At 38.4% G+C, this 16,239-nt stretch overlaps 1 protein-coding gene across 1 annotated transcript in view; it reads left to right on the forward strand.

Annotated features, from left to right (window-relative positions):
• Positions 1–16,239, forward strand: part of ERC2 (ELKS/RAB6-interacting/CAST family member 2) — a 393,279-nt gene that overhangs the window by 62,762 nt on the left and 314,278 nt on the right. Inside the window, exon 3 of the mRNA XM_010573681.1 lies at positions 14,331–14,747. Coding sequence (XP_010571983.1) covers positions 14,331–14,747 — 417 coding nt within the window. The remainder of the gene's footprint in view (positions 1–14,330; positions 14,748–16,239) is intronic.

Below are 16,239 nucleotides of genomic sequence, written 5' to 3' on the forward strand. Positions count from 1 at the left end.
ATCAACCTAAAAGAAATTTTTTAGTTAAGCAACAGGTTCAAGGCCTTTCTAAGAATGCATAAGCCCAATGCATGCAGTCTAAGGCATGCAGGTGAGAGCTGATTAATGCCTAGCACTGCAAAGTGGTAAAATACCACAAAAGTATACTGCTTGTTTTCTTAGGTGAAAATGTTAGAATGGAAACACTAGAAATAACTTACCTTAAAGGATAATAAGAATAATTTTAGTAGTGACTTTGATGAATGAGACATGTGAAATAGACCAGACATAATTAAAAGCATTAAGGCCACACTCATTGGAACTTTCTGGTAGAAAAAAATAGGTTTCTTTTGACTCTTAAGAAGATGTAAAGCAGAGGTGCTGACCACTTATAATCATTAATGAACCCATATGCACGTTTCATAATAAGTGTGCTAAAATTTAGTGTGTTGGCTAAATTCCATGTGATTTAATAACTTACTCTGGGTATGGCACTTCTGTTCTGGGCATTAAACACCCACTAATTATAACCATAATAAAAGAGGAAGATAATGCTATTTGATAAAAAGCTTGACATTAAACATCACTGTGCTGGGGAAAAAAAAAATCTTTGTTCATGGAAACTTGAACTTGCTAGAAATCAGGGAGGAAATTATTTTTTTCTGAATTTCCTCCATTTTTTGGTTAAAATAGAATGGAAACAAAATTTCAATGTTCTAAATACAGTGCAACATTTTGTTAATAAACAACACTTTGCTCATTGAGTTTTAAGAAAGTTTTTTTTCACAAAGTTTTAAGAGCTTTATGTGTGTCTGCAAATATCTTCTCCAAATAGAACATATTGAAAATACTTGATAATTTACTGCAAATTGTTATCTTCTAAAAGCAAGTGATTATTACTTCAGAGGTATATTTATGATGTTGAGTTAAATCTTTTTTGATAGGAAAGTTTTAACATCAGAGAAGGCAATCCCAAAAAACAAGGGCTTCCAGAAGTACCAGACAGTACATCAGCAGAATTGCAAACTTACTGTTCCCTTTAGAAAAAAGGCTGAGGAGGTAAATAGATATGTACTGTTTTATGAGCAAAAGACAGCTAGGAATGATGTGGGTTTTTTCTTTTTGTTTTTCTTTTCATCTTGTATCTCTTCATTAACAGTAGAGTTTGGGGGTGGGCTTGTTGGGGGGTGGAATTTTCTTTGTTCTTTTCAAAAAGTCTTGAGTGCTTTTGCACTTTCCTAGACTTCTGCTGTGATGATGTGAAGCTCTGGGGATTCTGCTCCGTGACTGCAGTTACTCCTGGGATTAGCTGTAGGACTGAGATTCTGCTCATCTTTGGTAAACCATGGGCAGTCAGAATACAAATCGAAAGGAATGGTTATGTAGAGCCTAGGCCATGTGAGAAATCTTGTGTAGGGAAGATAAAGGTTTATGGTCCCAAGTGGCCTAAAAGATTCCTTAGAGAACCTTAAGTGCTTCAGTCCCCCCAAAAAGTGGAAATTATTTATCCTGGCAAGAAAATAGTATCAGAGAAACTGCAGTGCATAAGAGGATGGAGGATTTCTTACAGTATATAGTTACTTTATCCGATCAGAATAGTTTTTAAACATGAATGCCTAAGATTTATCTTTTGAGTGTTCAGGACTTCCAAAACTTGCATTGTTCTTAAGTGGGTGCCTAATGTTAGAGTTTTGTTGTTGTTTGGGGTTTTTTTTTTGGGGGGGGGGGGAAATCTGCTTTTCTTAAGCTAACATTGATTTCCAGGTCTTCTTAAAATGTATTTTGTTTTTCCTCCTGTTAAGTTGTAATAAGTAATCTTGAAACAGATTCTTCCAGATGTGTTCAGATTGGTCAAAATCTGTGTTATCAGGTCATTTTCAGTCAACTAAAATACCGTGTAGTGATTCTGGTATTGCTCAGCCCTAAAAACATAATAGCAGCATTTTTCCGAAGGGAAGGGGGGAGTGTGGGGCGGGAAGGAGGCCAAAGTCTTGTCATAACAGCATAATTGGACTGTTTAAAAGTTTTTTAATAGTACCAGTAATGATCACCTAAATATAAACCCTTGCATTTTGCTATGATACTGTTGACTTGCATGTTTTAATAAAGTTTGGGTTTTTTTTTTTTAGTAACTGAAGAACTTTATGTGGGCATTTTTGTGAACATGTATCTTTGCAGATTACTCCTCTCAAGGCTTTGTTTGACTTCCTAGGTTTCTAAAAGTACCTTCCTCTTGGCCTTCTGGTTCTCCTGATTACAGGCTACAAGATTTGGCCCATGAGTATTAAAGTGATATTTATCAATAGGAGAAAACATACAGGTTAATTCAAATTTTCTAGGTTAAAGGTATTGATGAAAAAGGTTGTACTGAATTTTTGCTTTTGAGATACTGACTATTTTATGCAAGGTACACTATAACTGAATTCCTTCTGGTAAGTGTGGACTGAGGTAAAATGTACTGTGTCTTCACAGAGGTAAGACTGTGTTCTGACTTCGGTTAAAGCTGGTTCATATATATCAGAAATCCTCCACTGAATAAATAATGCAACAAATAGTATTCAGCTAGCTTTCTTCAGAGAAAAAAAAAAATGGAAGTACTGCATTTTAGAGGCAAGCTGAATTTGAAAGACCTGAAATGAGATCACATACCACAGAAAGCATTGGCTATGCTGGAGAAATGTAGTGGAAGAGAGGAGAGGATTATAGGGAGAGATATTTCAGACATTCAGTTAGTTTTTTCTACCCCAAAATACTCCAAATTAAGAAATTAACTTCAGTACTTTAGAGATGGATTCGTGGTACTGTAAATATCTGTTATGAAGAAATATTATTTGACAGAATGACAAACTGTATCTGTGATAGCAGGCCTACTTAGGGCAAATGGCAAAGCAAAGGAAATAAATGAAAAATGACACCTCTCAGCCCACAGCAAACCACGGAATTGGGAAAGAAATATATTTACAGGTTGTGCCTTAAGAATTAGGTGCAAAACTACTATGAAACTTGCAATACTAAAATGTTTTAGCCTACAGTTACCCCTCAGGTATAAAGGGAGATGCATTTTTGTACAATGACCTCAAGTTTTTAGGCAGTACTTTGTCTTTCCAATCTTAGTTGTTTTTCACCAAAATATTTGTGTGAGATGACCCAGAGAAACTGACTGAATAGTAATGAAGTCTGATAGTTCAGATTAAATATAATGTCTGTATTAAGAAATGAAGATTTAAATGTACATGACAAGGTTACTTTTCTAACTTGCAAAGCATGGTATTAAGGGCAAGCTTAGGGGAGTGATAAAGCAGCTTGTTGGGCACCCACCACTGTCCTTTTTGGTACCCAATGTGGGGCATGAGACAACGGCAGTTTTTTATTAAGTTTGCATTAAGCTATAGCTCTAGAAGTTATTAAACGGCAAACTCCTGTACAGGTCACAGAATTTGGCTGCACTGCTTATCTCTTTATTTTGCTTGGGAACATGTTAATACAAATAGTGGCTATGTGCTTTGCCTGGGCATTGATGGCCTTACTGTACTGGGGGACCTATTTTATGGAGAGGATGAGGGAATACATCTTCTTCCTACCTGGAATTGATGTGGATGGTTTTATGCAGATTCCTGAGATCCTTGTTCACTCTTACATGAGCTGTTTATACTACTAATGCTGTTAGTGTATTATGGGGTTTGTGGAATCTGGTGGCATCCTGGTGTAAGAGAAGACAACTTTTGTGTGAGGTGATACTGAAATGTGCCCTGAGGTGACTGGTCCCTGGGTGGCAGGGTGTGTGGAAAGATTTGGCCTGGTTCCTAGGGTGGTTATCACCTCCCATGACCTGGGACTTTACACCTGAACAGGAGAGCAACCCTGGCAAACTGACGTGCCACCTGATAGAAGGGTACCTTGCCTACAGCGATGAAAACTAGCATCTTCTAGCACTGTACTGGGGCCTGGCCTGTGCCTATCGAGCCACAGTTCAGTACTCTGAGGACTGTGGTTGAGGCAGGGACCCAAACAACAACTAGAGTAATTGCCACAGTAGTGAAAAAGAAACAGTGGACAAAGAAAACAGTGGGTCTGTTAGTAAGGGAGGAGGAAGAGGAAAGGTTTGATCAAGAAACCAATCCTTCGACAAAAGTAATTGGAGGAAGGAGTGAGAGAATCCAGACAGAAAGCAGAAACTACCAAGTCCCTGACCTCATAAGAACTTCAAGACGTGTGGAAAGATTACAGCTGCAAGCCAGGTGAGCAGATTGCTGCCTGGCTGCTCTGATGCTGGGATAATGAAGCCAACAGTCAGCAACTGGAAGGTAAGAAAGTCCAACAGCTGGGATCCCTTGCTAGAAACTGGGGAATTGAGAGAGGAATAGGAAAAGAGGCAGCAATTTGCAGTCCCTGGAGACGGCTCCTCTCAAGTGTGAGGGCAAGATATCCATTCAAGGAAGATCTTGTGAGCTCCCCAGGGAAGTGGACTACCACAGATGAAGGCATCCAGTACCTGCGAGAATTAGCTGTGCTGGAAGTTCTTTACAGCAATCTAGACAATGAGGTCTCCAGACATCCAGAGCATGTCCTGTGCACGCTGGCCATGTGGAGGAAGGTGATTCAAAGTGCTCCAGTGTCATATTCTAACAGCTTGGCAGCAATGTGTTGGCCGGATATGGATACACCAACTGTGGAGAGAGTGTCGTCTTGGCTCCAAAACTTTGAAGAAAATCTCTGTACCCCTTCATCTCTATGGGCCAGTGCCTTGGCTGTCAGGGGTGCCCCAAGAAATCAGTCCACTGCTGCCTCAGAGGGAAAAGGAGGCCCAGGCTTATGCAGCATGGTACCCTCTGGTTCTTCCTGTGTGACCAGGGGGAGGACATGTGAAGAAGTGCAATGGTGAACCCACCTTTAAGCTGGAAATCTGTGTATGTGAACGGAGAGGGAAGACAGCTGTTAAGAAGGGCCCACCCAAGAAGGCTGTCAGCTTAGTTGCTGTAGAGACACAAGAAGGCAATCAGTGATCTTGTAGACAGAAGAACTGAGATCACCTCCTTTGATCCTTGTGAGGGGACTTCTGGTCTGGCACTGCAAGGGTCAGACAGTGAATACTCTGACTAGGAATAGGAATAGAGAGTCCCTGCCTTCGGCCAGGAGGAGGAAAGGGGTGGCTGGGTATACTGGACTGTGTGGATTTGATGGCCTGGCACATCAGACCCACAGAAGTAAAAGGCTTTAGCAGACACTGGTGCACAGTGTACACTGGTGCCATCAGGGTATAGGGGCACAAAACCCATCTGGATCTCTGGAGTGACACAGGGATGCCAAGCATTGTCTGTATCAGCTGAGGTGAGCTTAACAGGGGACGAGTGGGAAAAGCACTCCATTGTGACCAGCTCAGAAGCACCTTGTATCCTTGGCATAGAATACCTCAGGAGAGGGTACTTCAAGGACCCAGAGGTGTAGCCACTGTGAACACAGAGAAGATCAAACAGGTATCTACCCTGCCTGGCCTCTCGGAAGATCCCTTTGTTGTGGGATTGCTGTGAGTTGAAGAACAGCAGGTGCCAGTTGCTACCAGGACAGGGCACTGGCGGAAATATTGCACAAACCAAGACCACTGGCTCCCATCCATGAGCTGGTTCATCAACTGGAGAGCCAAGGAGTTATCAGCAAGACTCACTCACCTTTTAGTAGTCCCATATGGCCAGTGCAAAAGTCTGATGGAGGTTGGCAGTAGACTATCATGGCCTGAACATAGTGATGCCACCACTGAGTGCTGCTGTACCGGATATGTTAGAGCTCCAGTATGAACTGGAGTGAAAGGCAGCCAAGTGGTACGCTACAAATGACATTGCCAATGCGTTTTTCTCAATTCCTTTTGGCAGCAGAGTGCAGGGCACAGTTTGCTTTCATGTGGAGAGGTGTCCAGTGCATCTGGAATTGACTGCCCCATGGGTGGAAGCACAGCCCTACCATTTGTCATGGACTAATCCAAACTGCGGTGGAAAAGGGTGATGCCCCTGAACATCTACAATACATCGATGACATAATTGTGTGGGGCAACAAGGCAGGAGAAGTGTTTGAAAAGGGAAAAAGAGTAATTCAGATTCTTCTGAAAGCTGGTTTCATCATCATAAAGAACAAGGTTGAGGGACCTACACAGGAGATTCAGTTCTTAGGAATAAAATGGCAGGATGGATGCTGTCATGTGCTTATGGATGTGGTCAACAAGGTAGCAGCTATGTCTCTATCAGCTAACAAGAAGGTAACACAAGCTTTCCTAGGCCCTGTGGGATTCTGGAGGATCCATATATCAGGTTATAGTCAGCTTGTGAGCCCTCTCCGTCGAGTAACCTGAAAGAACTATTTTGAGTGGGGCCTTGAGCAACAACAAGCCTTTGAGCATGTCAAACAGGAAGTAGCTTGCGTGGTAGCACTTGGGCCTGTCCAGACAGGACCAGCTGTGCAAAATGGACTCTACACTGCAGCTGGGGAGCATGGTCTCACCTGAAGCCTCTGGCAGAAAACATCAGTAGAAACCCAAGGTAGACCATTAGGGTGTTGGAGCCGGTGACATTTGTTATTATGACATTTGTCTTCTGGAGCAACCACTATGCGTACTGAAGCCTTACTTCCTGGGAAGTGGCTGGACATGGCCTGATGAAAGGAAGTAGAGAATAAATCTTCTGTTTTCCTTTGCTTCTGCGTGTGGCTTTTGCTTTATTAAACTGACTTTATCTTGACCCATGAGGTTTTTTTCCACTTTCTTCCCCTGCCCCCCCATCCTGCTGTGGAGGGGAGTGATAGAGTTGCTTGGTGGGCACCTGGTACCTAGCCAAGGTCAACCCACCACATGTATGTATTAAGAAATTCAGATTTAAATGTACATGACAAGATTCCTTATTTAACTTGCAAAGCGTGGTATTAAGGGCAAGCTTTATATAATTTGACAAGGCACCAAATTTAAAAGTATAAGGAAAGAAAACATAAGGAAACCCAGTAAACAATTGCATGTTTGTCCTTAACAATGTTTAGTTATAAATATTTGCAAGTCTAATGCTTATACTTGTTTCAGTAGTATAACTAAAGTTAACATACAAATTGGTTTAAATGTAGTTCATAAGAAAGCTTTAAGTAGTTTGTTACCTTTCAATGGTAGAGCTTCATACAGTGAAGAATGAAAATGGAGCAGTGCAGATTATAGAATAAATAATGAAACTAGATTTTAGAAAATGAGAGTATAGTCAATAGTATAATTTGCTGTTATACTTGTTCAGATGTATTCAGTTGTAGCTTTCTACAGTGTACAGTTACACAGTAGGATTTTTTTTCCCCACAGCCTTCTGTATCATATATTTGCCACTGTAAAGAGACTAGACTGTATCAACTGAGCCAGCCCTGTAAATTCTATATTTGTGTCCCAAGACACAGGGCATTTTAGCACATTTTATTCCTTTCATTGCATGCACCATAGATATAATGTGATCATGCAAGACTGCTTATTAAGGTGTCCCATACCATCAAGAAGTTAGCTGCAGAGACTGCTTAAAACAGTCATCCATAGTTTGAAGAATAAATTCAGAAAAATGCTGTGTTAGACCATGCCTTTTCAAAGGCCGTAACAGATCATAAATGACTGACAAAAGCCTTTGTCATTTTTATGTGCATTAATACAAGGAAAAAAAAGAAAGAGTATATTGAAATCTTCAGTTTTGCTTGATTTCCAGCTTCTCTGGAAGTCTTTGTCATGAATCCATCCTGATGTGGTCCTCTGTATTCCCATACTGTCAGCTGCCTGATGTAAATTCAGCCTCACTTCCCACCCTGCAGTATGTGGATGTCTGTTGCCTGGACCTGCTGTCTTTCCTGGACTCTGATTACTCCCTCTAAACTTGCAGGGTTTTGCTGTCAGTTGGATTTCACTTTGTCAGATTGTTTGACCATTGCATTATATGGAAGTTCTGGCATTAAGACAGAGACTGTTATCAGAGTAGTTGTTACTTCTCGATTGTTGTAAAACCAGATAAGAGGGTCCCAGAGGACAAAGCTTTGTCCTTGTGTTTGGAGTGGGAAAAAAAACAGGAGAATCAGGAGCTAAAAATGGAGCCTTGAGAGATAGGAACTAGAAGTCAATAAAAAGATAGTGGAGGGTGAGAGGGAGGGTTGAGGCATTAGGTGGGGAAAAAACACTCAAGTCCAATAAAGTAGCTATAGCTCTTTTTGGATAAAGCACCAAAATAACAAATCATCTTGGATGGCTACAGAAATACTACTGGACGTTCTTGCCATCATCCCCTTTAGTCATAGTGCTGTACTGAATTATTTAGAACAGAAACTATCAAAGAACATACTCAGAATCCTTCAGCAGCTCTGGTGCCCAAATTTGAGTGCTTCCTATGTGAGGAACTGGCTTGTTAGATTATCACTACATTACAGAAAACTACTAGTAAATTGTATATGGATGGATGTATATTTTGTCAGGTATTGGAACAGGCTGCCCAGGGAAGTGGTTGCGTCACCATCCCTGGAGGTATTCAAAAAGCCCGTAGACAAGGTACTTCAGGACATGGTGTAGTGGGCATGGTTGATGGTTGGACTTGATCTTAAAGGTCTTTTCCAACCTGAATGATTCTATGATTCAATATCCATCACTTGATGATAGCATAAGACCACTTTCTTCAGGTTGGCTTTCCCAGTCAAGGCAGCCCTAGCTATAATTTCTCTCTTTCTTGACCTTACACAAGGTTTGTCACTTCCTGCCATGTTAGTAGCAGGTAATTTTTTACACAACAGTAGGCTGGATTCTTCAACATGTTCTTCGTTTTGGTGCCAGGGTGATGGTGCAAAGTATGAGAAGCTGTGTAGGTTCTGTACCAACTTCTGTAGGTCGACAAACAATTCTAAATCAGTGAGTCTCCTTCTGATTTCCTTTTCATCCACTGTTCACTGTATATTTAAGGCTTTGGGATGCTCTGAAAGTGCTTATGTGCTCTGGCCCAAGGCATACTGTGGCAGGACAGTTGTCTGCAGGCAATTCCTTTGGGAATAGCTAGTTGGCACAGACCAGAGGAACTTGGGTAGAATGTGAATTGGAATCCAGAGAGGGCCATTCATTCATCTTCCTTTCATAGTTTTGTTTCAATTTATGGGGGCAAATTTTGAAAACCTGCATTATGGTTAATTCAGAGAAGGATTAATGGAAACTCCTATGCAGTTCCATGGATTGCCTGTTGGAACTGGGCTACAGAGAAGGAATGAAAAAGTTCCAACAAAACTGTTTATCTATTACCAAGAAATTGGTATGGAAATATTTCTGGTCAACTGTTTTTTTTTTTAATAGAAATTATGAAATATATGATAGATCTTGCTTTTTTTTTTAAAATCCCATAAAGTTCTATGTCTGTGTGATGACAGCAGCATGACAGATATTCACAGCACTCCTACATTCCTCCCCCACTGCAATTAATTATACAATTTCTTTCCACCCTCACAACATTTGTTCTTTCCTTTTCTTAGCTAGCTGCAGATACAAAAATCTGTGCCACCACAAGTCTAAATCTAGTCCATCGTGTTCAAAGAGAGTTCTAAGTCTTGAAGGTGTACAAAAATGGATTCTTTTATGTCAAAGTAGCAGTAGCCTGCCACAGCTGAGGCTGTTAGTTTTAACATAATTACTGAGAAGCAGCCACAACTACTGTTGTGTTTAATGACAAACATGGTCATGGGTAGAACCTAAGAATTGCATACATAGGTTGCTGTGGGACAGAAAAGGAAGTTGTCTGTTCTATCTTAACCAGAATTGATGTTTGAGTTCTGATTTCTAATTATTTGTGTATTGATCCAACAGTTTTGGCTTTTACAGCTTCCATTCGGAAGGGTTGTATGTTAGCAACGTGTATATTAAGTTTGCTTTTATTTTTCTTACATCATTTTAAATATTTTGGAAATTAGTTTCCCTTTGCTTAGCTGAAGTCTTATGGTTGTATAGTCATTTAGTGTACAGAGACTGCTGTAAATAGCTTTTAGCATCAAGTAATAAATATTGTTTAATTTAACATTAGGAGGGTGTATCTTAAATCATTATTCAGATCAGAGAAAACAATTCTTTTGACTATTTCTAGACTACTAGTAGTTGCTGAATATTGCTGTTGCTTAGTAGTGAAATAATTTTGGAATGCAGAGGATTTAGTTTACTGTGCTTATGCAAAGTAAATTTTATGTGTGTTCAGTCAGTCATTCTTTTGAAGAATATATAGATATGAGCATCATTCTTCAAATAAATGCCCTGCGACTGAAGCTCTGGCTGATAGCTAATGTGGACACCAACTTGAAAATTAACTAGAAGGGAAATTTCTTTGTATAATGTTGAGTGAAATTTTGTTTGATCAAAAGGAAGTATGTCACTTAGAAAAATTCTAACTCCATTAAAAAAAAAAAAAAAGACTACTTAAAATTAAAAATAGCATGAAAAAGTTTAAAAGACTTAACTTCTAGTTTGAAAAACAAAAAAGAAAATATTCCTTGAATTCTTTTGAGATTTTGAGAGCTGCTGTTTGCAAAGCTTGATGCAAAGTTATGAACAGTTTAAATGGTTACAAATCTATTTTTCCATAATTTTAATCTGAAAATTTTCAATAAGCTCTAATCAAGGCTTCCTTCCATAACAGGAATCATAGAATAGTTTGGGTTGGAAGGGATCTTTAAAGGTCAGCTAGTCCAAGCCCCCTGCAATGAGCAGGGTCATCTTCAACTATATCAGGTTGCTCAGAGCCCCATCCAACCTGACCTGGAAAGTTTGCAGGGATGGGGCATCTACCACCTCTCTGGGCAACCTGTTCCAGTGTTTCACCACCCTCATTGTAAAAAATGTCGTCTTTATAGCTAATCTAAATCTACCCTCTTTTATGTAAAACCATTACCTCTTGTCCTATCACAACAGGCCCTGTTAAAAAGTTTGTCCCCATCTTTCTTATAAGCCCCCTTTAAGCACTGAAGGCTGCAATAAGGTCTCCGAGGAGCCTTTTCTTCTCCAGGCTGAATAAGCCCAACTCTTTCAGCCTGTCTTCATAGGAGAGGTGTTCCAGCCCTCTGATCGTTTTTGTGGCCCTCCTCTGGACCTGCTCCAACAGGTCCACGTCTTTCCTGTGCTGAGGGCTCTAGAGCTGGATGCAGTACTCCAGGTAGGGCCTCATGAGAGCGGAGTAGAGGGGCAAGAATCACCACGCTTGACCTGCTGGTCACTCTTCTTTTGATGCATCCCGGGATATGGTTGGCTCTCTGGGCTGCTAGCGCACATTGTCAGCTCATGTCCAGCTTTTCATCCACCAGAAAAACAAGTAAAGATGTGTCAGATAGGTCAGTTATATAATTCCAAGTGCAAAGTCATAAAAAAAGAAGCTGTTTTGCTAAATTATAAGATTGTATGAAAAATTTTATATAAATTTTATTCTTTATTTGATTGTGGTTGTTTTAATTTTTGTCACATTTGCAACAGTCTCATGGTTTCCTTTGAAGCCTTTGAATAAAAATGTATTTTTGTAAATGGAAGCTGTGAGTCTCATGCACACTTGCTTTCTGTCAGAAGCTGGGATTTAAGTGCTATCCCCCCAACCCCCAACCAGTAACAACAACAAAACCTGAACAGAGAAAAACCTGTTCCTTGAGCTTCAAGATAGAAACTTGTATTATGAGTTCTTAAATACCTAAAAAAAAAAAAAAATCCCTTATCAGTCATGCCACTGAAACAAACTATTGAGTGTAATTTTGAAGTAGCTTGCGTCATCATCAACTAAGCTAAAATGTTCTCAAAGATGAGAATGGAGATATTCCAATGTATTCTTTGAGGTGTCTGTCACATTTTTTTCTGAGAATTTATTTTTTTGAAAAAGTGAAATGTTACTTTCACCTGCTGCCTTGCCTTTTCCATCTCAATAGTCATATATTGAAGAATGTAATGTAATATGAACGTGGTTTCTGGTTTTCTTTTTCCTTTTCTTTTTAATACTTTTAAATGAGGATTTAATCCATATTTATGCTCTAATGCTAGCGAAGAAAAATAATACTTTCTTGTATAAAGAAAACTTGCAATCTATTTAGTAAAAACTATATTATTTTTCATTCGGTATTTTCAAGTATCTTTTCTCCTCTAACTTTCAGTGTTACAAAGCTAAAAAGGATTAGAGAATACTGTAAGTCTGTATTCTCTAATGCAAGATGTCATTTAGTTTGGAATCATTGCAAAACTAGTGCATTGGCTGGTTAAGGTAATCTACAAAAATTATGTTCCTATGACTTAACATAGTGAAAAAGCATTTAAAAAGAAATGGTTTTGATTCTGTTTACTTTGCAGCATCTGCTCCTCTTTGGCATTGCCTTCCTAGATCTTTAATTCACTCATTCATGATAATCATTGAATATAACTTCTATACTACTTGAAAATGTGATTCGGATTTATGCACTGAATTTCTGTACTAAAACTGTCAGCCTTAGGGTCATAAACACTCAGTATATTAGTAGATTTAAGTGGGAAAATTGCTACATCTAGAGGAGTTTTAAGTTTATTAGGAGCTTTTAAGTTTATATAAATAATTAAAGAGATTATGAGATAAAGAAAAGCTAAGAATTACCATTAAATAAAAGCAGAGCTGTAAATGAGTAGCCTACATTTGTATGCTCTTAACTGAGTGTGTGCCTAATAAGATGCAAATATTAAGAGAATTAAGATTTGGACATTGATTAAAACAGTGCTATTAATGATAGAACAGATTCAAGGTGTTTAACTACAGAATTCTACCACTGGTAATACTTTTTTCCATTTGAAATAACTGATAAAAGATGTGTTTTCAAAAGTTCTTTTCTTAAGGTTTTGCGTTTTTCATTTAGTTTAAATTATTGTTACAAACTGACAGCTTTAGATGTAATTGTGCTAAACATGATGGTAGTATCAAATTAAATAATGTTTTGTTGTTTGTTTGGGTTTTTTTGTGTGTGTTTGGTTTTTTGTTTTGTTTTTAGAATGTGGAGTAGCAGAATATCCATTCATGCAAAAAAACTCTGGTGCCATGCATTTAAGTCCCCTAATTTCTGCAATCAAATATCTTCTGGTCCAGACTGTGCGACTATTCAGGAATTCATATTTCTATAAATACAGTATGCTGTGTAGGCAGTGAATAGAGGGGAAAAATCAGAAGAAAAACAAATAGATAAAAATACAAACTGAAATGAACATCGTAAACCATAGTATTTTAGGATTATTATCTATGTTCCAACCTTAACAAGGGCAAAACCCTTTTTGATTTTGATTTGCGTTGAATAAGGAGTGCAAGATTTACTACTTGAACAGAGAAAGAACCCTGTACTCAGATGTAGTACAAATATTTTAGGACAAGTTACTGTGTTTTGAAAAACCTTAAAGTGTAAAAGAACAGTAAGATAGAATAGGAATGTTATTATTCATTGTGGGATTGATTATTTCTAATACATTTTTCTTTGTCATATCTATTGAGTAAAGTCTGTCTATAGTTTAGATTTATATATCTGAGTACTGTGAAGTTGTTGGTGCCTTTCTGTATAACTCAATTATTTTTTTCAGTTGAAGGTACTTTTTGTTGAATTCAGTTCTTTCTGTTGAATCTGCTTTGCTTGCATCTGACCTTTATTTATGTTGATTTTGCTTCATTTTTTCATTTACCATGCTGTTCAGTTTTTGGATGCCAGGAGAACAAAGGTTTGTCCACTATTTGCAGTCAATTTATTTTTCAAAATTCAGTATTGCTTATTGTGGTTTTTTGTTTGCTTGTTAGAGATACAGTAATCCTGTTTACTAAACATGTTCATAGCTTTAGTTGCCAAAAGAAAAAACCAACCAGCCCCAACTCAGCCCCTCCCCATAGCCCACTTCAGTTGTAGTGAGTGCTTTGATGGACTTTATAAACAACAGTATTGTTGAGCACCATGAAGGACAGAATTACCTTTAGTCTATGAAGTAATTTAGAAAACATGGAATACTGAGTCTTTCAGCTTTGTAGGTACATATTGATTGTACAAATGGATGTGTTACTGCCTAGTGTTTGGGTTTGTTGGTTTGCCTTTCTTTGCTATTTATTTTATCTGTAGCTGACACTATTTTGTGTGTGTGTTTATTGTCTTTTTTTTTTCTAGAAGCACTTGAAAGATATCATTACAAATATTGTCCCATGCATTTGCTATTTTATAAGGTCATTTGGTATACTTTCATCATTGACTCTAATGATTTTTTGTAACAGCATACAACAAAAGTTTAATCCAAGACTAATCCTACATTCAGATTCTAAATTGTGGGTTTTTTTGTTGTTTTTGTTTTTGGTTTTAATTTCTTTTCTGTATTGCAGCATCTGCAAATGACAATCCAGGCACTTCAGGATGAGCTTAGAACCCAGAGAGACCTTAACCATCTTCTCCAGCAAGAAAGTGGTAACCGCGGGGCTGAGCATTTTACCATTGAGCTCACAGAGGAGAATTTTCGAAGACTTCAAGCAGAACATGATCGACAAGCTAAAGAGCTCTTCCTGTTGAGAAAAACACTAGAAGAAATGGAGCTTAGGATTGAAACACAAAAGCAAACGTTAAATGCCAGAGATGAATCAATAAAAAAGCTTCTGGAAATGTTGCAAAGTAAAGGCTTGCCATCTAAAGGAATGGAAGATGACAACGAGCGAACCCGAAGGATGGCAGAGGCTGAATCTCAGGTTAATCATTTAGAAGTGATTTTAGATCAGAAGGAGAAGGAAAACATGCATCTTAGAGAGGTAACGAAAAACTCATTTATTTGTTTAAAAGATATTGTCAAAGTACTCACAGTTTTAGAAATATACTTTAGAGTATCTAAGTGTTTTCTTTTTCTGCTCTCATTTTTTTCATAAAAAAGATATAGCTTTACATCTGTAATAAATACATAACAGGACTATATGACATTTGAAAGCAAGTATAAGAAATTATGGAAGAAAAGTTATTGTATTTGGGGCTTATCAACTCTGACGTTGCTTTATGTAGTTTCTGTATTCCTTGTATTTTGACAAACTGGTGTTTGGCAAATGAAGACCAGAACTACTGAAGAGGGAAGTAATACCTTCTGTTGCTATGAACTAGTCATGAGTGCATGTTACTGTTGTGTTTGATTTTATACACTTTGTGTTTGAAATGAGTGTTTTAAAATGTTTTGCCTTCCATTTAAACAAAGGCTTCTGCCTATGTGCATTTCTAATGTATTTTCACATGTGGTACCCCAACTCTTTAAGTAAATATACCACATAATGTTGCCACATTAAAACACTGGGGTGTTGGCTGCGCTGTACTTTGAGAGATCCTTAATTTGATCCCAAGCCCACCCACACCAGCTGTCCACATCACTTGTTAATGCATTTTGGGGACTGGATTTGGGATGATTGGATTACTACAGTTGAAAGAAAATCTGGCCTGGTGTCAAGCCCATCTGCCCCTCTACATCCCAGCAGCCCATCAGCATTATCATGTGACTACTGTCAGGCAAACAAGACAGTGTGAGTCTTCCTCAGAAAGACCCTGTTGCTTTCTGTTAAGAAGGGTGAAAATTGCTGGAAGATTGTGTACAAGCTACCCACAGTAAGGGAAATTGGGATAAATGGGTCTGTTTCCTTAGAAACTCAGCAACAGTGTAGTCTGATTGAACTTCCAGTTTGGTAGAAACACCAGTTTGCCTGACAGATCATAGTATGAATAAAATTAGTACAAGAGCATAGAAAACTATTATTGGCTCTTGCATATCATTAAGCATATGAATGCTAGAGATTTAGAACAGCTATTTACATCTACAGAATGTTGTTAAAATATTTTCTTTGCTATGGACAAATTCTTTCGTATTTAGCTTATGGCTGCTTTGGGGGGGGTGTTCCTTTTTTTTTTTCTTTTTTTTTTCCTCTTTTCTTCTCTAACCTATAATATGTATTGAGAACTCGGTGGTATCTGGGGCCCATCTGAAGCTTAGAAAGTGGAAAATTTGCAAGGCACGATGATACATTTCAGTAAAATTTTCTTGTGAAGGTGTGGATCCTGAATCTTTTCACAGGCAGAATTCTATTAAAAAGTGATGCCACCCATTAATGAAGTCTGAAAGTCAGTGGATCCTGGAAGGAGTTATATAAGGAATTAATAATAGTGAGTTTGTGATGAGGGAGGACTGTGGGAGAAGTTCTATAAACTAGCAAACAAGTTTCTGGATTTAGATCTGTTATTCTCAGAGTGGTACATGCACTCTGTTTCAAG

The sequence above is a fragment of the Haliaeetus leucocephalus genome, unplaced genomic scaffold (assembly GCF_000737465.1).
Source record: "Haliaeetus leucocephalus isolate CR32 unplaced genomic scaffold, Haliaeetus_leucocephalus-4.0 Scaffold2, whole genome shotgun sequence".
In the NCBI taxonomy this organism is placed as follows: domain Eukaryota; kingdom Metazoa; phylum Chordata; class Aves; order Accipitriformes; family Accipitridae; genus Haliaeetus; species Haliaeetus leucocephalus.